The 22,935-nt window shown below is 38.5% G+C and overlaps 1 protein-coding gene across 1 annotated transcript; it reads right to left on the bottom strand.

Moving 5' to 3' along the window:
* Positions 1 to 20,736: 20,736 nt before the first annotated feature.
* Positions 20,737 to 22,395, bottom strand: LOC127774211 (GRAS family protein TF80-like). The gene is made up of 2 exons (XM_052300475.1): positions 22,081 to 22,395; positions 20,737 to 21,972 (listed from the first exon to the last, which is right to left on the bottom strand). Exons 1-2 carry the CDS (start codon positions 22,393 to 22,395, stop codon positions 20,737 to 20,739), a joined length of 1,551 nt encoding a protein of 516 aa, XP_052156435.1.
* Positions 22,396 to 22,935: the final 540 nt, after the last annotated feature.

Genomic DNA, 22,935 nt, shown 5'->3' with positions numbered 1-22,935 from the left:
CCGTGCAATCGCTACACCACAAACGATGTCGTACCAACCGTGACGCGCGGTTGATGATCCCTGCAATGCAAACGAGAGAACACTGCAAGAATAAGATAAGATGCAATCTAAATATTGCGAATAGGTGATTAAGCACAAAGGAATAGTTGCGATTGAAGTAGTAGATCTAATCGACCCGGCAAATCAACACACCAACTATTGGGGGCTCTGAATCTATAGTCGCCGACTAATCGAGCGAGGACTAGAGACAAGGTGAATGACACATGGCAAAATTCAACTAAACAAAACCCAAATGTTTTTGAGGATGTACAAAACTATTTATAGAGGAAAATAAAGCTAGGGTTAAGTGCTAATTCGTGGAGATGGAGGGAGACACTTCCGAGATGGGCCTAGTCTATTACAAGGCCCAAGGCCCAAGTTCGGTTTCAGCAATAGCACTGTCTTGTTTTGGCGATTCCCGTTGACTCGGGATGAATTTGTACATGAGAACAGACGCGTTTGAAAGGTAGCGAGATAAGCTTTCCACAAAGTCCAAGATCACTCAAATCGGAGTTGGCATGAAGGCTCTAGGTCCATTTTTGAAGTCAGTGCTGTCTCCAGTGGCCGAATTAGATTCCAAAACTCATTGGACTTTAATATCTTGTATATCCGCCATTCATCTGATGTATTATTTGGAAATGTTTTATATTTCTCATGCTTGGTGGTATGCATATACATCATGGTCACATCAACTCTTCTGATGCCCCCCCAAGCTCAAGTGCACCTGTGGTCACCCAATTGGATCCTTCACATCACGTATACCCTAGAATCATGGTAGACATTTTATCAAATGTGCATAAAACTGGTTCACTATCATCATTTTTGCATCGCAGGCAAATCCCCCTAGCATGTATTTGTTGCTTAACGTGACTTTGACCTGCAAGGTGGATGCAAAGTTTGAATTTGGGAAGATCTCCTTCATGAATATGTCGATGATATGGTTGGGTACTACAACAATGGCGCCATACATTGCCACGATGAAGCCATATTAGTCTTTTGAAGCATGAGTTGGAAGAGAAGACGACCCAAATGCAACAGATTGAAGAAGATAACGAGAAGTGCCTTGCATAGCTTAAAGAGAACATTGCTAAGTTGAAGGACAATGAAGACATCAGAAGGGTCCTCAAAGAATTGGACAGCTTGCTAATCTCCAAAAAGGATCGAACAGCTACAGGGGTAGGGGATGCGTTTAGTTTGGGGACAAGGTGCGATGGGTTAGACTCATCCCTGTTTTTAGGATGGGATGATCCTATCTGTTTGGCAGAGGGGATGGGATGATCCAACTTTTGAAGGAATGACCCAAATGTCAGCGAGAGAAAAAAATGGGTTGGATTGGTATGCCGGTTTTTGAGGGACAATACCAACCCGATCTTCGAGGAATATTCCCTGTCAGGGACCATCCTATCTCACATGTCCCCAAATCAAACACACTGAAAAATGGGTTGAATCCAACCTAACCCACCCAACCGTTTAATCAAAATCCTCCTCCATGGAAGACCAAAAGTAAAGCAACTATATATACCAGACTATTGGATATATATAGTTGAACCAAAAATTATTTTTCTAAAAAAATTATGTATATATGTATGAACATCGCAAATCACCCTATGATTACGCTATATTTCAGGACACACATTTGGGCATTAGATAGCTAGGATATCGACCTTTTCATTATCATTCTGTAAATGAATGTGTCGATTACTGCCTCAAAATTAAAGCTATAAGATGAAATGTGATGGGGAAAAATCAATTTGATTATTTTTTCACTAATATAAATCAATTTATTTTTCACATATTTTCGCAGCATACAAATGTATATGTGAAGGATAGTTTATTTTTTTCATGGAAAATGGCCACAACACAAATACACATCAAATAAAGTAATAAGGACACGACTAGCTCAGATATGACCATGACTATCTTATATCTTATGTATTCATCAAACAATGGTGCATATGTTCTATATTTGGATTTTAGATGCAGAAAAAACAACAAACACCGAAGCATCATATGCAGATTAAATGAAGACGAGCATGTGTACCTTAAGTACTACTAATTCGTCTCTAGCAGATATTTTTCCCATATACAAGCAGTACAAATTTTGCTCATGTCCAGCACCAGCTGGATGTATTCTCTCGATCGAAAAGAGAATTGAAGGATCGATGGAAAAAAGACAAGTCATATCTATCTCTTTGTTGTCAACAGACTAGCTATTACTCCCCCCATCCCAAAATAACTGCAGTTTTACACTATTCACATTTAACGTTTGACCATTCGTCTTATTTGAAAATTTTTTATGATTAGTATTTTTATTGCTATTAGATGATAAAACATGAATAGTACTTTATGTGTGACTAAATATTTTCAAATTTTTCACAAATTTTTCAAATAAGATGGATGGTCAAACGTTGGGTACGGATATCTACGGCTGCACTTATTTTGCAATTTTGATATGACTATAGCTAGGGTCCAAATATACTGATATCAAACCATTGCACAGCCTGAAATGTATAATTCAAATATTTGTCATCATTCTATACCTTAAATATTAGTAAATATTCTTTCAGGAAAAGATGGACTGTTGCTGATACAATTCTTACTCAAATCTGGAACTATAAATGTGGAACTATATAAAACCCAACAAGAACTTGGAGTGTGCTGCTTCTTGAACTGTATGCAAGCACATACATATAGGAAGTCATAGACTAAGAGCTGTAGCTATTATTTGAACATTGGCTTGCACATAATAATTTTGTAATAAAAAAAAACAACGGACCAAACTAATTAAAGACCAGAACTATCATGAGGGCATATAAGCCTGTATAGTGATCCTAGATACCACTAAACTATAAGTTGGCTAAATTGATACAAGAACATTTGTAATTCTGCAAAATAAATTGCTGCTAAATTTCCATGCAAAAAAATAGTTGCTGAATTACGCAGCACATCAACCAAAAAAACACAAGTAAGCACTTCTTGCATTCAATTCCTAGAGCATGAAATGTTTGATTTCCTAAGAATCATGAACGATCAAAACCAACAGTAGTGATTTATTTTTTGTTTCTCATTATGATGTATATAGAAATGCATTCTAAACGTACTACGGTCTGCAATCCAGAAATTTGCATGAACAAAATGCAGATCATTGTGTAAATTTTTGTATATAATTATACTTGTGCTGGTTATGGTTAAACTTTTCTAGCAATTCTCATGTCCCTGTAGCCTGTAGGGACCGACAACCTAGCACATATATATATACACCTAACAGATTCACTGGCAACAATAACTGCAAACAAAAACATAAATCAGCAACTCTATGGTAACTGAAGTACATCGATCAGATCAATCGAACTTTCTGGTTTATAAATTAAAAACCTGTCTATTCTATTATATTGTTCTTCGCGTATTTATTTGTAGAGCCTTCTTATTTGTAATTATCTTTTTAGTTCAGAAAGAAATTAAACAAAGAATAATATATATACAACGGTAGATTTTTTTTTTATGGGGAGCACAGAGATCATTTGAGTCTCGATCATATATATATACATACACGGATAACAGTACTATAACCAGAAACAGGGTAAAAATATCAAGCGATTTTAGATGCAACAAACAACAAAATATCATATGCAAATTAAAAGAAGATCGACACGCATGTAAGTACCACTAATTCATCTCTACCAGAGTTCTTTTTCTCCCAAGTACAAGCAGTAGTACTTTAGCATATGCCCAGCATCTGGTGTATAATTCTCTGCAATGTAGTTCTCGAAGGGGAAAAAAAGATTCATATCTATCTTGTATTGACTAGCTAGTGCATCAAATTTTCATGACTATATATGGTCCAAATGCTGATCAAACCATTGACCCAAGTACCCCAACCTTATATCATGCATCATTCAAATATATGTGTCATCATCCTACCCTAAATGTTGTGATTCTTTCTAGAACAATTAAACTGCTGCTTAACACAATTCTTACTTAAATCTGGCATTAAGGAACTAATAAAAAAAACCCAAGATTTAGAGTGTGTGCTACTTCTTGAACTGTATGCAAGTGCATATATGTTTATCTGGTCTAATTAATTTGATACTCTCAGAATAGGAGAAGGCGTATAACTAAGTTCCAGTGAGCTATAATATGGGAACACTGATTTATACCCTAATTTTAGAGAAAAAAACAACGGACCATAAGTCCAGAAACTATCATGAATAAACATAAGCCCGCAAAAAATAATGTTATATTAGATTCTAATTAAACTAAGTTGGCTAATTTAAGGCTATAGACAAACATATATATAATTATGCAAAACACATTTATTGGCTGCCGAAATTTCCTGCAAAAAGAATCGCGCTGCTAAATTACATGAGTGTACACATCAACCAAAAACACACATGTGAGCACATATTGCATTAATTCGTCCTAGAGCATGAGATGGTTGATTTCCTATGAATCATGCATGATCAAAAGACACAGTGATCGATATATTTTTGTTTTTCATATGACTAGAGCTAATACTGATATCACTGTGGATCACAATATGGCTGCTGGCGATCGATGCTGACAGGACAGGGAGACTGGAATACACTTTCTTCTACAAGCCGATGCTAATCGAAGACCAAAATAAAGCTGGTTGGACAGTATATTGTTTATGGCACAGTGACATATATGCTGGAAAGTTGCTACTAGCTATGAAGTTTTGTCTGTCTTGGCTCTTTTGTATTTGGCTGTCAGTTTGGAATTTGCTCAGCCCAGACTTGCCTGTTTTTAGTGTTGTTCATGTTACTGAGCATTGCAGGATATGACGGTATTATATGGCATCATACCCTGGCAATTTAGTTGGGATAATGTAGTTCAGTTCTAATCTTTTAAATATGTAACCTATGCCACTGATTTTTTGCATTTCTGATCATATCTGGGAGAGGATATTTCTCCTCTATCTCAAAATAAAAAAAGATATTGATCATCAGAAGACCGCACCCCGGATAAAATCAGACTACTATGTATACATACAAACTCAAGATAACAGTTTTGTGATCCCTACTGGCACAAGATATAAACCAGAGTACCAGACCACATAATAATATTTCTTATAAAAAAAAACGTGCCGAAGGTCTGACTCATTTCATTGATACTTTGATAGAGAAGAGAAATGCAAAACCAACCTAAGAAAAGATTCGCCCTGAAAACACCAAACTATAACATATATATATATATATATATATATATATATATATATATATATATATACATATATATATATATATATATATATATATACATATATATATATATATATATATATATATATATGTAACACCAAGCTACAAGCACCATACCTCAAGAACACCACAAATAATTAAAGTTATACACTAAAACACCTGCTGCAAAAGCAATTCAGCAGTCAGCACCTGTAGCATACTAGAACACAAAACATAAGCAACCCACAGATGCAACGAAACCAACATAAGCCCTGCTTTGTAGCCCAGAAAACGCTTCACCACAAAATCTCAAATGGCAGTATAGCACACGCACACCACATCATAAAAAAAAACATTGTTTCAACTTCTTGTTCGATCAACAGAAAATTAAAGTCTGACAGCATACTGATAAGAACTCAAATGACAGTACCACAAGGATAATAACTAGTTGAGTTGATCAACATGAACGATAAATCACTACTAAAGCAGTCCAAAATGAAAGTTTTAAATCCAGAGAGATCACATAGGATCATGATGATGCCGAATCCCCTTCCTTCACGCAATAGTATGGATCAATCCATTTGTCAGATGATCACCTCATCCGACCCACCACATTGCCGCCTTGTCCTTGACCTGAACCAGAGGCGTTCTGTGACGCCGACGACGATCCATGGCCACCATTATCGGCTGCTGCCACAGCTGCCGGAGCAGTAGCCGTCGCCATGGAAGCCACCGGAACCGGCACCATGGATCCGAAGAGCTAGAAGTTTGTCATCGGCATGGCAGCGGTGGTGGTGGCGGCGGCGGCTTGCCCTACCATCGGCTCGGAGTTGTTCGTGGCGGACGGCGTCGACGACGAGCCCTTCTCCATTGCAGCTAAATAAATCTGATCAAAAAAGACAGCAAGTGTCACGTACACAATCTTGATAAGAGCTAGCGAGTGAGATAATTAAATAAGTGTTACATACACAATCTTGAGGTGAAAAGTGGGGAACACATTTATTTAAGCAGATGGGAGAAAAAGATTATTATAAACACTGAAAAAACACATATAAACCCTAGCTATACTTTTATCCTATTTGCATGGAGACACTATACGTTTCCTCATGAAATTTTTCTACCTGAGCAGATCTATTGAAGAAAAATAAAAGAGAATGGTTGTACATGTCGTTGCTCGCTTACCTTAACACAGATCTGCAATGAGGAGAAACCCTGCCAAAAGACAAAAGATTATCCATCTGGTAGAGAACTAGCACACAACAGATCCAGATTTGTTTTTTCAACCAAAAAAACAGTGAAGAAATCAGCATGAATTAATCTGACCCAATGCTTTTTCAATCAAAACATACAGAAAATCCCTCTCCAAAAAAAAAGACACAAAAATCAATCTGAATCACCCCAGCACATATCAGATCTATATAAACATCTTGATATATTCACATATGGCAGAGAAAAGAACAAATCCCATGTAGATACCCTAGCTACCTCAAGTCCTCGATATATAGTATCAGAGGACGAACAGAGATGCTCCTTATACATATAAATCAATCTTAAAACCTATTATATTAATTACCTCCCATTCAAATTTATTCCCATTTTATCCCCAACTACCTTTTTAACATCCAACCATCCCTTATCTAATTAGGGATATCAAAGTCTTTTCTCCTCAACATTAATACGTGCAATGCTTGCAGAGTATATGGAATGTTATGGGTGCATATATGGTTTTCCTTTATATGCATCCATAACAGCTTATATTGGTGTTGATTAATTGCACCCCCAACATTTGATCGAGAGGTTCAAACATTTTCTCCATTGGGTATATCTTTTTATTTATATCGTACATCTAATACAAATTTCAATTAAATTTTATTCATAACTCAAATTGGAGGTGTGAAATTAGTCCAAATTAATTATCACGAGTATGTGGTTTATTTTATGTGTATTTGTGTTGTGGCCATTTTCCATGAAAAAAAGAGACTATCCTTCACATATACATTTCTATGCTGAGAAAATATGTGAAAAATAAATTCATTTATATTAGTGAAAAAATAATCAAATTGATTTTTCCCTATAACATTTCATCTTATAGCTTTAATTTTGAGGAAGTAATCAACACATTCATGTACAAAATGATAATTTAAAGATCGATATCCTAGCTATCTAATACCAAAATGTGTATCTTAAAATGTAGCGTTATCATAGGGTGATTTGCGATGTTCATACATATTATCATGGTTATAGATACCACATACCCAATAGTAATCGACTAAGCTCGGCGAGGCCTACCATATACCAAGTTTTATACATAATCATATCTCGTATATAGAAGGAGTTCCGGATAAGGAAGGACAAGAAGAGTTATATAAGGAAACTATAAGAACTACCCGGATTGTATCCATATCGCTCTCCCTAGTTCTACTTGGACAAGGGGAGAGGAGGGACAGATCGACACTGTTAACGCCAAAATTTGGTAAACCCGAAGTTATCATCAGCCTAGAGTCAATATCGGCTTCAGAGTCCTGGAATCGGCCAATGGGAATTATCAAGTCGCCAATAGCCAAATTTTTGCTATATTTGGTAAAGGAAATTAATCTATTAAAGAAAGTTTATCTAGAAGTGACTGAGTTCAAGGAGGATGCGGCATGGCGGTTTATCTATTAATTAGGTAGTATTTGTTAGTTTCCTTTTATCTTTAGGAAAGTGTGTTTAGTGTCTGATAAGGACTTTATGTTTTCCTTTTATCTTTAGGAAAGTTTCTTTCTTGTCCTAAAAGGACTACTTTCTACCCATGGCGTTGAGCCGAGCGGCCTCAGTTGCAAGGACAAGGACATGTTGCCACCTTGTCCTTGACCTGAGCCAGAGGCGTTCTGTGACGCCGATGAGGATCCATGTCCACCATTATCGGCTGCTGCCATAGCTGCCGGAGCAGTAGCCGTCGCCATGGAAGCCACCGGAACTGGCACCGTGGATCCGAAGAGCTGGAAGTTTGTCATCGGCACGGCGGTGGTGGCGGCGATGGCGGCTTGCCCTAGCATCGGCTCGGAGGTGTTCGCGGCGGACGGCGTCGAGGACGAACCCTTCTCCATTACAGCTACTGATCTGATAAAAAAAAGGAGAGCTGAAATTAAACAAGTGTCACGTACACAATCTTGATAAGAGCTAGTGAGTGAGATAAATAAGTGTCACATACACAATCTTGAGGTGAAAAATGGAGAACACATTTATTTAAGCAGATGGGAGAAATTAAAAGATTGATTATCACAAACACTGAAGAAACACATAAACCCTAGCTACTTTTATCCTATGCATGCATTTCCTGCTCGTGAAATCTACAATGAAGAAGCACCTAAATTAACCCTAGCTACTTGTATATATCTTGTGGACTATAGGTTTCCTCCTGAAATTTTTCCTGCTAGGGAATCTACAATGGAGAAACACATAAACCCTATCTACTTGTATATATCCTGTATGGACTATACGCTTTCTCCTGAAATTTTTCCTGCTAGGGAAAAATCTACAATGGATCAGAAACACATAAACCCTAGCTAGCTACTTGTATATGGACTATACATTTCCTCCTGAAATTTTTCTACCTGAGCAGATCTATATATCGAAGAAAATTTTAAAAGAACGGTTGTACATATTGCTGCTCGCTTACCTTAACACAGATCTGCAACGAGGAGAAAGAGAAACCCTGCCAAAAGACAAAAGATTCTGCAACCGTTAGAGAACTAGCATAAAACAGATCCAGATTTGTTTTTTCAACCAAAGAAAACAGCGAAGAAATCAGCATGAATTAATCTGACCCAACGCTTTCAATCAAAACATACAATCCCTCTCCAAAAAAAAGATACACAGAAATCAATCTGAATCACCCCGTCACATATCAAATCTATATAAACATATCTTGATATATGGAGTTATTCACATGGCGGAGAAATTACAAATCCCATGTATATATGCTCTAGGTACCTCAAGTCCTCAACACAGATATATAGTATCAGAGGACGAATAGAGATGCTCCTTACACATATAAATCAATCTGAAACCCTATTAGGTCTATACATCTAAGATATATAAACAGATTTGTTTCACAGATAAGCAGAGAAAGAACACAAATCTCGCATATGCTCTTGCCTCTCTATCTCTGTCTACCTCAACACAGACAGAAATCAGAGGACGAACAGAGATAGATCGATAGCTAGAGATTCTAGCTTTTGCTGGCTTAGCTAGGAGAATATCGAGACGAGCAGAAATCAGAAGAAGAGCTCTTGCGTCGAAATGGCTGGAGCTTTGCAGATGAGTTTGGGAGAGAGGACGTGAGGTGTGGGTGCCTATTTGTAGAGGAGGGAAATCAATGCATGACAAATTTGCAAAAAAGAGTATTTGAAATTTGGAGAAATTTTGTGGGCGCGGGCTGCAGTTCACACATGCGCCTAATTCGAACGTTAGGGGTGTATAGATGGTCTTCCTTTTTAAGCATCCATCCATGAATAATGACAGCTTCCAAGCTATTAGCTAGCAGCATTGCCACGTTTGAGGGAAGGTTCAAGCTAGCATTCCTTTTTCTACTTGCTAGTTAAATATTTTTATATTCCAATTTTTTCGTCCTAAAAAATATGTAAGAAGTTCGTTCAATATTTTCGTCCTAAGAGAAATTTGAATTCAAAAAATGCTTTGCTCACAAAATACAAATTGGAGGTGTAAAATGTATATTTTTGGGCTGCACATTTTTACCAGGGAAGCTTCAAATATACTGCACGAAAAGGAGATGTGTGAAAAATAAATCGATTTATATTAGCGGGGCATGTCAATTTGATTTGTTCCAGTCACGTTTCATCTCATATTATGCTTTTAACTTAGAGAGAAGATCGATATGGTACTACCCAAATATGTTCATTTGCAACATGGTAAGGAAAAGATCGATATGCTACTACCCAAGTATGTACCTGATCTGAAGTAGGAGCAGTACTCTAGCTAGCTAGCAGCTTGTACCATAAATATCTTCCTTATTTAGGCCATGTTTAGTTCGTTGGTCAAAAATTTTTTTAAGTATACGGACACATTTGAAGTATTAAACGTAGAGTAATAACAAAACAAATTACAGATTCCGCCTGTAAACTACGAGACGAATTTATTAAGCCTAATTAATCTGTCATTAGTAAATGTTTACTCTAGCATCACATTGTCAAATCATGGCGCAATTAGGCTCAAAAGATTTGTCTCGTAATTTATATGCAAATTGTGCAATTGGTTTTTTTTCGTCCACATTTAAAGCTTCATGCATGTGTCCAAACATTTGATGTGACATTTTTGGCCAAAAATTTTTGGGATCTAAACACACCCTTATCCTTTCTCGACTGCATTGGACTAGGGTCTTTTAGCAATCGCCATAAAAGCTAGAGAGTTGACAAAAGGGTGATTCAGAATGTTAGTAAATATAAGGATTTATAGAGTATTACTTGTCCTATTAATTACCTCTCATTCAAATTTATTCCCATTTTATCCTTAGCTACCTTTTTAACATCCAACCATCGCTTATCTAATTAGGGATATTAAAGTCTTTTCTCCTGAACAATAATACGTGCAATGCTTGCAGAGGAGTATATATATGGAACGTTATGGGTGCATATATGGTTTTCCTTTTTATGCATGCATAACAGCTTATATTGGTGGTGATTAATTGCACCCCCCAACATTTGATCGAGAGGTTCAAACATTTTCTCCATTGGGTAAACCTTTTATTTATATCGTACATCTACTACAAATTTCAATTATTTTTATTTGTAACTCAAATTGGAGGTGTGAAATTAGTCCAAATTAATCATCACGAGTATGTGATTTATTTTATGTGTATTTGTGTAGTGGCCATTTTCCATGAAAACAAAAGAGACTATCCTTCACGTATACATTTGTATGCTGCGAAAATATGTGAAAATAAATTGATTTATATTAGTGAAAAAATAATCAAATTGATTTTTTTTCCTATAACATTTCATCTTATAGCTTTAATTTCAAGGGAGTAATCAACAAATTCGTTTACAAAATGATAATGAAAAGATCGATATCCTAGATATCTAATACCAAAATGTGTATCTTAAAATGTAGCGTTATCATAGGGTGATTTGCGATGTTCATACATATTATCATGGTTATGGATACCACATACCCAATAGTAATTGACTAAACTCGGCGGGGCCCACCATATACCAAGTCTTATACGGAATCATACCTCGTATTTCCGGATAAGAAAGGACAAGAAGAGTTCTATATGGAAACTATAAGGGCTACTCGGATTGTATTTATATCGGTCTCCCTAGTTCTACTTGGATAAGGGGACATCTATGTGTATAAATAGAAGCCCCCCTAGGGGGAGAGAAAGGACAGATCGACACACAAGTTAGAATAGACACCAACACACGCTGCCAAACATCGACATTAGAAATAAGCCTAGACAGACCCAATATGGTGCATGAGAAGGCCAACAAGAGGGATCTAGCGCCATCTTTGATCTCGATGAGTTCGTACTCGAGGAGGAAGACTACTATATCGTCGACTACATGTTGGTTATCTATGCTGCCAAGTCGACGCCAGCTAGATAGGTTATCCCAAATATTGTACTTGTGTGATCTAGATGAATAAAGAGCAACATCGGCTACGGCCAACAGGAGTAGGGCTATTACCTGTTAGATAAGGGGCCCAAACCTGTATAAAAATCATTTTCTCCATCTTTTTTACCTCAATCTCGCATATACTCTGGTACCAACGATCTCCATACCATTCAAAAACCGTAGTCGTGACCTCAAACGTCGACATATATATACATAATATTTTTAGAAAAATAATTTTCAGTTCAACCCCTCGAATAGTCTGATATATATAGTTGCTCACTTCCCCTAAGGGGATATCCCCCTACCCCCATAGCTGTCTGATCCTTTTTGGAGATTAACAAGTTGTCTGATTCTTTAAGGTCCCTTCAGATGTCTTCATTGACCTTCAATTTATATTAGCAACGTACTCTTCAAGCTATGCGTGGCACTTCTTATTATCTTCTTCAATCTGTTGCATCTGGTTGTCTTCTCTTCCAACTCGTACTTTAGAAGACTAATGGCTTCATTGTGGCAATGTGTGGCGCCATTGTTGCAGTACCCAACCATATCATCCGACATATTCATGAAGGAGATCTTCCCAAATCCAAACTTTGCATCCACCCTGCTGGTCAAAGTCATGTAAGCAACAAATGCATGCTAGGGGGATTTGCCTGTGATGCAAAAATGATGATAGTGAACATGTTTTATACATTTGAGAAAACACCTGCCAGGATTCCAGGGTGTATGTGATGTGAAGGATCTAATCGGGTGACCACAGGCGCACTTGAGCTGTGGGGGGAAGACCATCAGAAGAGGGGAGGACAGCACTACATGGAGTATTTCGGTTGATGGAGGAAGAAGATGAACTCTGCATCGCCATGGATCCTAAGAGGAAAGTGAAAACGCTTAGGTGTGGACAGAGAGCAATGTGGCCTGGAGACTTCGATCTGTATTAATTGAGAGGAGGAGAAAAACACTTGTAGAGGATCAGAGCTGAATGCATTGAATAATATAGTTTTGGTACATACGTGGGCCAGATGAAATGACATTTTGTTCCATATACGGCCGTTAGAAAATGAGTGGAATAGCAAAATACAATGGAATACCTTTGAGGTGTGGGATGAATGGCATGAATCTCGCGAAGGGCGATGAACGGAGATGGCTGTAGGGGGACATACCCTTAATAAGGATCAGAAGAGTTTGCCTTATTTTCACTAGAAATACTCTTGAGGTTGTCGATTTGCACCTCTAGTGTTTAGTGGCATGGCATTAATATTAACACCGTAGATAGTAAGTTTATCAATCATGCAAATATATTTACACTATGCCCTTCGCAATGCAGTAGTGAGCCTACGACACCTGGTCTGACTAGCAATTCTAACTATACATTGATCTAATTCAAAACTCCTATAGTCTAAGCCGACTTATTAAATGTGGACTAACATCGGTCTGGCTATGCCTCAAAATGGTTTGACTGCCTATATCGCTTGTTTGACCAGCCTTTTGATACGTATGACCGACAGTACCGAAAATATACCTCGACCTCTCAAGATACTAGACCACTACCATCAACATCGTAGCTGATTTTTGTTAATCATAGTATAATCATCACAATGTTTTCATAGCCCCAACCTAATATGTATCATTCAAAGTTTTGGCATCCTACTCTAAATATTACTATATGATTCTTCTTAGAACAATTAAACTGGTGTTGGATAAATTCTTACTTAAATTTGATAGATTCTTACTTAAATTTGGCATTAAGGAACTAGGAATATATATCTAGAGTGTGCTTCCAGCTAGATTAGTTATATATGCAAGCACGTAGTATATATGTTTATCTGATCTATTTTTTTGAATGAAATTATCTAGTCTAATTAATTAGAAAGTCTTTAGAACAAGAGCAAATGTAACCAAGTTCAATGCTATATAGTCATATGTATATGGGAACAGTGTGTTGCATAGCTTGCAGCTAATTTTTGAAAAAATAACGGACCAAATTAAAGTCCAAAAGTTACCATGAGAGAACATATAAGCCTTATAAGCCTGTAAAATTAATAATGATATTAGATACTAAATTAATTTTGCTGAAGTCATAATTATAAACATTTATAATTCTGCAAAACATTCCGCTGCTAATTAAATTACACTACTATATCAAACAAACTAAAAAAACTTAGCGTATAGAATTAATAAGAACAAAACAAGCTTAATTCAATGGAAGCTATCTCGGAAATTTTGACTCCTACCTAATTCTCTAGAAAACAAAAATATAACTATATTCTAAATGTGTCTTCATCAATTGCAGTAGCGCGCTTAATTAAAACAACAATCATACATATGTTATATTAAGCCTACTTTGCTAACATTGTATGCAAGTCTGTTCATTCTCTCCCAATGAGAACAAGCCAGATAAACCAAAAACACCTAGCATATCCTGTTGATCTAGAACATGAATGTGATGTTGATCTGCCATGAGCATGATCAAAGTGTACACCTCAAGGATCTCAGATCTCACAAATTAGTGCCTCATATTATGATGTATATGCAAGACTTCATACTTTTATATGAAATACATGCGCTAAATAATTACAATTCAGAAATTTAGTGCTTTTTTTATAATGGGTAGCAATTAATCCAGTCTCTCTTATATATCGATCCACATGTGGGTATACACAGCAATTCAGAAATTTAGTTACCTAAGCAAATGCATATCACACTGTTTGAAATATCTGCCAATGTGCATACATATACTAGATATATAGATCAATATGGTCCTGGTTATTTTTTTGACGCGAGAAGATAGAGCCGACTCTACCAGCTTATAGAGCCATTACATTGATAGAAATGAAGAGGTACAAAGTTTTTAAGGTTACAAAGTGAAAGAGGAAAAGTATAAAAAGAGAGAGGGAGGGAAGGATTTAAAGGTTACAAAGTGAAAGAGGAAAAGTATAAAAAGAGAGAGAGGGGAAGGGAGAAGAAGGTAAGGAGGTGAGGAAATATACAAGGGAGATATATACAGTAGTCTGAGGCGGGTCTCATCCCCACCTCGGAGGAGTGAACAGCTGCAAATTCTACAAGAGTTCATGCCCACCTCGGAGGCAGCTGAAACAAGGGAGTTCCTATACCCGGATTCTACAATTAATTTCCACTGCAAATGCATATCACTTGCTAACATATCATGAATCCCTTTGGAAACCTGCGGAATACACCTGGATCAGAATAGTCCCCAATAATTGTAAAATTTTCCTTTGGTTGGCCTTTAAAAACAAACTAAACACCAAGGCTAATATATATGCAAGCACGTAGTATATATGTTTATCTGGTCTATTTTTTTGAATTAAATTATCTGGTCTAATTAATTAGAAAGTCATTAGAACAAAGAGCAATGTATCTAAGTTCAATGCTATATAGTCATATATATGGAAACATTCACTTGCATAGTTTGCAGCTAATTTTTGAAAAAATAACGGACCAAAACTAAAGTCCAATATTAAAGTTATCGTCATGAGAGAACATATAAGCCTTATAAGCATGTAAAATTAATAATGATCTTAGACACTAAATTAATTTTTGCGAAGTCATAATTATATATAAACATATATAATTCTGCAAAACATTCCGCTGCTAATTAAATCACACTACATCAAACAAACTGAAAAAACCTAGCCCAACAACTAGATTATCTAGCTGGTCTATAGAATTAATAAGAACAAGACAAGCTTCAATGGCAGCTATCTCTGAAATTTTGACACCGACCTAATTCTAGAAAACAAAAATATAACTATATTCTAAATGTGTCTTCATCATATCAATTGGAGTAGCGCGCTTAATTAAAATAATAATCATAAATATGTTAAGCTTACTTTGCTAAAATTGTATAAAAGTATATTCATTTCCCAAAAGAAGTCAGAGAAACCAAAAAAAAAAACACCTGCGAGAGCTAGCTTATCCTGTTGATCTAGAGCATGCATGTAATGGGCTTTGAGCATGATCAAAGTGCACACCTTAAGGGATCTCACAAATTAGTGCCTCATATATTATGATGTATATGCAAGACTTCATATACTTTTATCTGAAAAATGCATGCTAATTAAATTACAATTCAGAAGTTTAGTATTTTTTGTATAATGGGTAGAAATCTGGCCTCTATATCGATCCACAGGTGGGTATAAACAGCAATTCAGAAATTTACTTACTTAACCAAATGCATATCACTGTTTGAAATCTCTGAAACTCTGATGATGTGCATACATATACTAGATATATAGATATATATACTTGGTGCGGGTTATGGTTGAATTTTTCAAGGTGTATATTCTCATGACTTGTAGCCGACAACCTAGCTAGCACATATATACAGCTAGTTAGCAGATTTTGAGTGGCATATGCAGACAAAATCATAAATCAGCAACGATGATCAATATCTTGATGATTTATGAATTAGACAAGCCTATTCTATTGTTCCTTATGTATCTACATATACACATGAAAATTAAACAAATGCTTTTGTAATCATTTTTTTAGTTCAGAAAGAAACAGAATAGTATACAGTGGTAGACTTTTCAGGGGGAGCATAGATCTATTAAGGTGGTGTTTGGATCCGGGGACTAATTTTATAGTCCCTGTCACATCGATCGGATGTTTGGATACTAACTAAATGTATTAAACTTAGATTAATAATAAAACTAATTGCATAAATGATAGCCAATTCGCGAGACAAATTTTTTAAGCCTAATTAATCCATAATTAGCACATATTTACTGTAGCATCACATATGCTAATCATGGATTAATTAGGCTCAATAGATTCGTCTCGCGAATTAGTGCAGGGTTATGGAATAGCTTTTGTCATTAGTCTACATTTAATACTTCTAATTAGTATTCAAACATCCGATGTGACAGGACTAATATTTAGTCTCCCTGGATCCAAAAATAGGGTCTAGATTTCATGCAAACGATAACAGTGCTAATTACCAGAAGTATGCAGGATGAAATTAAAAATCCAAGGGATTTTAATTAGATGAAAAAAACAACAAACACCGAAGTATCATATGCAGATTAAATGAAGACGTGCATGTACCTTAAGTACTACTAATTCATCTCTAGCAGATATTTTTTTCCCATATACAAGCAGTACTAATTTTGCTGATGTCCAGCACCAGCTGGGTGTATTCTCTCGATTGAAAAGAGAAGGAACTCCGTGCCATAAAGTTCTCGAAGGAAAAAAGACAAGCCATATCTATCTCTGTGTTGTCAACACACTAGCTAGTACATTAAATTTTGATATGATTATCTAGGGTCCAAATGCTGATATCAAACCATAGCTCAGCCTGAAATGTACTATAATTCAAAGATTTGTCATCATTCTATACCTTAAATATTACTAGTATATATTCTTTCAGGAAAAATTGGACTGGTGCTGACACAATTATTACTCAAACCTGGCACTATAAATTTGGAACTAAAACCCAAGAACTGGAGTGTTCTACTTCTTGAATTGTATGTGTAATGTTTATTTGGAGTAATTAGAAAGTCTCAGAATAAGAGCTGTACCTATTATATGAACATTGGGTTGCACATAATTTTGTAAAAAAAAAAAAACAACGACCAAACTAATTAAAGACCAGAACTATCATGAGGGCATATAAGCCTGTAAAATGATCCTAGAACCACTAAACTAATTTGTCTAAATTGATAGAAAAACATACATAATTCTGCAAAAATAAATTGCTGCTAAATTTCCCTGCAAAAAAATCTTGCTGATGAATTACGCAGCACATCAATCAAAAAACACATGTGAGCACATCTTGCATTCAATTCCTAGACCATGAAATGGTTGATTTCCTAAGAATCATGAACGATCAAAACCAACAGTGATTCATTTTTTGTTTCTCATATGATGTATATATAAATGCATGCTAAACATACTACGGTCTGCAAATCCAGAAATTTACACCTGAACAAAATGCAGATAATTGTTTGTCGATGTGCATACATATAATAATACTTGTGCTGCTTATGGTTAAATTTTTCTAGCAATTCTCATGGCCCTGTATCTAGGGACCGACAATCTAGCACATATATACACCTAACAGATTCAGTGGCACCAACTGCAAACAAAAACATAAATCAGCAACTCTATGCTAAGTGAAGTCTCAGATCAATCGAACTTTTCTGGTTTATAAATTAAAAACCTGCCTATTCTATTGTTCTTCGCGTATTTATTTGCAGAGCCCTCTCTTATTTGTAATTATCTTTTTTAGTTCAGAAAGAAATTAAACAGAGAATAATATATATACAACGGTAGAATTTTTTTTTATAGGGAGCACAGAGATCATTTGAGCCTATAAAAGGATAAAAATATCACTACAACCAGAAACAGGGTAAAAATATCAAGGGATTTTAGATGCAAAAAACAACGAAATATCATATGCAAATTAAAAGAAGATCAACACACACCTTATAATAAGTACCACTAATTCATCTCTACCAGAGTTTTTTTCCCATGTACAAGCAGTAGTACTTTAGCATATGCCCAGCACCAGCTAGCTGGTGTATAATTCTCTACATTGAAAAGATCGAAGGTACTCTGCAGTGTAGCTCTCGAAGGGGAAAAAAATATCCATATCTTTCTTGTATTGACTAGCTAGCTAGTGCATCAAATTTTCATATATATATATATATATATATATATATATATATATATATATATATATATATATATATATATATATATATATATATATATATATATATATATATATATATATATATATATATATATATATATATATATATATAGGACACTCATATGGGGCACCATGGTGCCCGGGCACCATAGTATCAAATGCACAAAATCACTCAAATTTTTCAAAATTTTCAAATTGTGAGTATATACCTAGTTATAATAATTCGATTCATACCTATACCTATCAACAAAACAACTCAAATTTAACTTTATTTCACAATCCATGATTACATACCTAACTAATTATATGTATGGATGCTATATACCTAGAATCAAAATCTAACAAAAACAAGTTCAAATTCAGTTCAAACTTGCTTTGAACTAGTTAGTAAAGTAGTTAATGTTAATACCTAAGTAATTGAAAAAGTTTCATACTCATTTGAATTGGGTATATACTCAATTTCAACAATGGTGCCCGGGCACCATGGAGCACCAAACAAATATATATATATATATGTATATATATATGTATATATATATGTATATATATATGTATATATATATGTATATATATATGTATATATATATATATGTATATATATATATATATATGTATATATATATATGTGTGTGTGTGTGTGTGTGTGTGTGGTCCAAATGCTGATCAAATCATTGACGACCCAAGTACCTGATATGTATCATGCATCATTCAAAGATATGTCATCATCCTCCTAAATGTTGTAGCTAGATATTCTTCCTAGAACAAATAAACTGGTGCTGAACAAAATTCTTACTTAGATCTGGCATTAAGGAACTAATAAAAAACCCAAGATCTAGAGTGTGTGCGTGCTACTCCTTGAACTGTATGCAAGTGAATTTATATGGTCTAATTTGGGAGTCTCAGAATAGGAGAAGGCGCGCGTAACTAAGTAGGAGTAAGTTCCAGTGAGCTATTATATGGGAACACTGGTTTATACATAATTTTAGAGATAAAAAAAAACAACGGGCCATAAATCCAGAAACTATCCCGAAGAAATATAAGCCCACAAAATAATGTTATATTAGATTCTAATTAAACTAAGTTGGGTAAGGCTATAGACAAATATATATAATTCTGCGAAACATTTTATTGTCTGCTGAAATTTCCTGCAAAAAGAATCGCGCTGCTAAATATTACATGAGTATACACATCAACGTAACCATAATTATAACACGTGTGAGCACATCTTTCATACGTCCGAAATGGTTGATTTCCTATTAATCATGCATGATTAAAAGACACAATGGTCAATATATTTTTGTTTTTCATATGACTAGAGCTAGGGTCCAAATACTGATATCACTATATATAGATCTCAATACGGCTGCTGGAGATCGATGCAGACAGGACAGGGAAACTGGAATATAATGCACTTTCTTCTGGACGGTATATTGTTTCTGGAGATCGATGCTAATTAATCGAAGACCAAAATAGAGCTGGTTGGACGGTATATTGTTTCTGGCACGGCGCGACGACATATATCCTGGAAACTTGCTAGCTATGAAGTTTTGTCTGTCTTGGCTTTTTTATTTCTTTTGTATTTTGGCTGTCAATTTTGCTCAGCCCAGACTTGCCTGTTTTTAGTATTGTTCATGTTACGGAGCATTGCCGCAGGGTATATGATGGGATTATATGGCATCATAACCTGGCAATTTTAGTTCGGATAATGTAGTTCAGTTCTAGCCTTTAATTTAAATATGTAACCTATGCCACTGATTTGAATTTCTGATCATTTCTGGGAGAGGATATTTCTCTCCTGTCTCAAAAAATAAAATAATGATCATCAGAACACAACACCCCGGATAAAATCATACTACTATACATAAATATACAAACTAAAGATAACAGTTTTGTGATCCTACTGGCATAAGATATAAACCAGAGTACCAGCCCACATAATAATATTTTGTTTATAAAAAAAACTTGCGCAGAAGGTCTGACTCATTTCATTGATACTTTGATAGAGAATACAAATGCAAAACCAATTACCTAAGAAAAGATTCGCCCTGAAAACACCAAACTAACATATTTGATCAACATGAACGATAAATCACTGCTAAATAGTCCAAAATGAAAGTTTTAAATCGCGCAACATATTTGATGATGCCGATCATCTCCTTCCTTCACGCAATAGTTATATGGATCAATTAATCCTTTCGTCAGATGATTTCACCTCTCATCCGACCCACCACATTGCCGCCGACGAGCTCGCCGTCGATGGGCCGTCGCCGCCGTAGCCTGAGCCCGATGGACCAGCACCACCAGCCGCCGCCGGTGGCCACAGCGGTGGCGCCGGCACAAGGACCCTCCTCGCGGTCCACGTCGAGACCGAGAAGACGGGCACGTCGCACCAGCAGATCACGGGGAAGCACCCGCCGCCGTGCGCCGCCCTGAGCACCCCGGCGACGGCGCCGCCCCCGCCCGCCGCCACCATCTGCTGCGCGAGCGTCTCCGTGCTCGCCAGCGCCCTGGCCGCCGTCACGGGGGAGAAGCCGGCGGCGACCATCCGCTCCGCCCAGCGCCCCAGCGTCTCGTGCCTCTCCCGCCGCCCCGTGCCCTCACGGACGACGATGTCCTTGATCTCCTCGCCGAGCACCCACCGCTCGACGCACGCGCGTTCGTGCGGCGGCACGGCCGCCGGCGGGGTGGAGCTCGCCTCCAGGGCGTCGAACAGCGCCGCGTAGTAGTTGAGCGCGTTCCAGACGCGCGCCCCGAGCTCCGCGACGTTGTGGTCGGCCTCGTTCTCCGTCAGGACCACCAGCTTCGGGTTCAGGTCGCGGATGGCGCGGAGGAGCGCGTCCGCCTTCGTCTTCGTCGCCGTCGTCATCGTATGCTGGCTGGATCCGGATTGCTCCGCCGCCGGCCTCCTGCTCGCAACGCCGTCCACGTAGTCGGGGAATGCGAGGAGGCGGTGGATCTGGAGGTTGGCGACGACGGCGAGGGGCTGGCCGGGGATGACGACGAGGCGGGATCCGATTGATCCGGTGGCGGTGGCGGAGAGCTCCTCGATGCTGGATAGCACCGGATGGAACTGGAGGCTGAGGTCGAGGCGCTGGGCCTCCGCGGCGACGTACGCGGCGGCGGCGGAGAGGAAGTCCTCCGACTCGTTGACGACGGTCAGGCGGAGCAGGCCCGGCGGGCCGCCGGGGCGCGCGGCGACGAGGCGGACGAGCTCCACCCACTGGTTGGCGTCGACGCCGCCGCCGAGGTCGACGACGTGGACGACCGCCCGCTCGGCCTCCATCACCTCGGCGATGGACAGGTTGGCCGCGGCGGCGGCGAGGCGGACGAACGGGCACATCGCGCGGAACCCCTGGCGCGCGGCGGAGACGGCCGGCGGCGGCGGGGCCCGCGTGAGGTGGAGCGAGCGGCACACCCCGTCGCACGGCAGGATGAAGCGCAGCGCGAGCGCCTCGGCGAACGCGGACGCCAGCCGCTGCGCCGACCTCCCCTCGCCGACGCCGCCGCCGTCGGCGTCCCCGCCGGCGAGGTCGACGACGCAGCTCAGCCCGTCGTTGACCTGCATCTGGCACGTCCCGTCGGCCAGGAACGCCGCGATGGAACGCAGGAAACTCACCATCAGAACGTCCCGCTCCCCGTCGCCGGCGGGGTACTCCGCCGGGCCACCTAGGGCGAACGCGTCGGGCTGGATCCCCGCCGCCGCCGCCGCCGCCGCCATGGCCGCCAAGGAGGACCCGAACCCGAGCCCGACCACCGGGCGCTTCCCCGCGTTGGTGGCCGCCGCCGCCGAATCCTCCCCGGCCGCCGGTAGCCGCTCTCCTCCCGCTCCCCCTCCTCCTCCACCCAGGGCTAGCCTCGGGATCTCCGCCGCCATGGTGAGGTTGCCCGAAGTACCCTGCGCCGCCGCCAGATTAAGTTGGTCCGAAGGCTAAAGACACTCGCGCAGAAGGACACACTCACACACGACACGGGGGTCCTTTTATATAGCGGCGGGCGATGGCTAAGGGAGACTGGTCAGGGACTCAGGGCGTCAGGCCCACTTGGTTGCCCTAGTAGCTTCCTCGTTGAGTACCGTAGTTTGTTTCAAGAAAAAGGAGGAAAAAGGTTGGGCCGTCGGAAGAAATGATTAGTTTCTTTCAAGTCAATTTGTTTTTTTTATAACCCCATTTCGACCACCGTCTTTCAACCAAAAAAAATGGGTAAAATAACCTTCACTGCATCGATTTGAATTAGACTAAGGGGGTGTTTGGATCCAGAGACTGAACTTTAGTCCCTGTCATATCGGATGAATTTGGAGTATTAAACATAGCCTACTTATAAAACTCATTATATTAATGAGAGCTAATTCGCGTGACAAATTTTTAAGACTAATTAATCCATAATTAGCGCATGTTTACTGTAGCATCACATAGGC

This window comes from Oryza glaberrima, chromosome 5 (genome assembly GCF_000147395.1).
Source record: "Oryza glaberrima chromosome 5, OglaRS2, whole genome shotgun sequence".
In the NCBI taxonomy this organism is placed as follows: domain Eukaryota; kingdom Viridiplantae; phylum Streptophyta; class Magnoliopsida; order Poales; family Poaceae; genus Oryza; species Oryza glaberrima.
Note: the sequence above shows the minus strand (reverse complement) of the source record. Positions and strands in the feature narration are given on the sequence as shown.

What these genes read in the sequence shown, in the direction of transcription:
- LOC127774211 (XM_052300475.1), bottom strand. Translation starts at nt 22,395, where the DNA reads ATGGCGGCGGAGATCCCGAGGCTAGCCCTGGGTGGAGGAGGAGGGGGA. An exon ending in ACGGGACGTGCCAGATGCAG is followed by an intron (nt 21,973 to 22,080) that starts GTCAACGACGGG and finishes GCGTTCGCCGAG; the next exon opens with GCGCTCGCGCTGCGCTTCAT.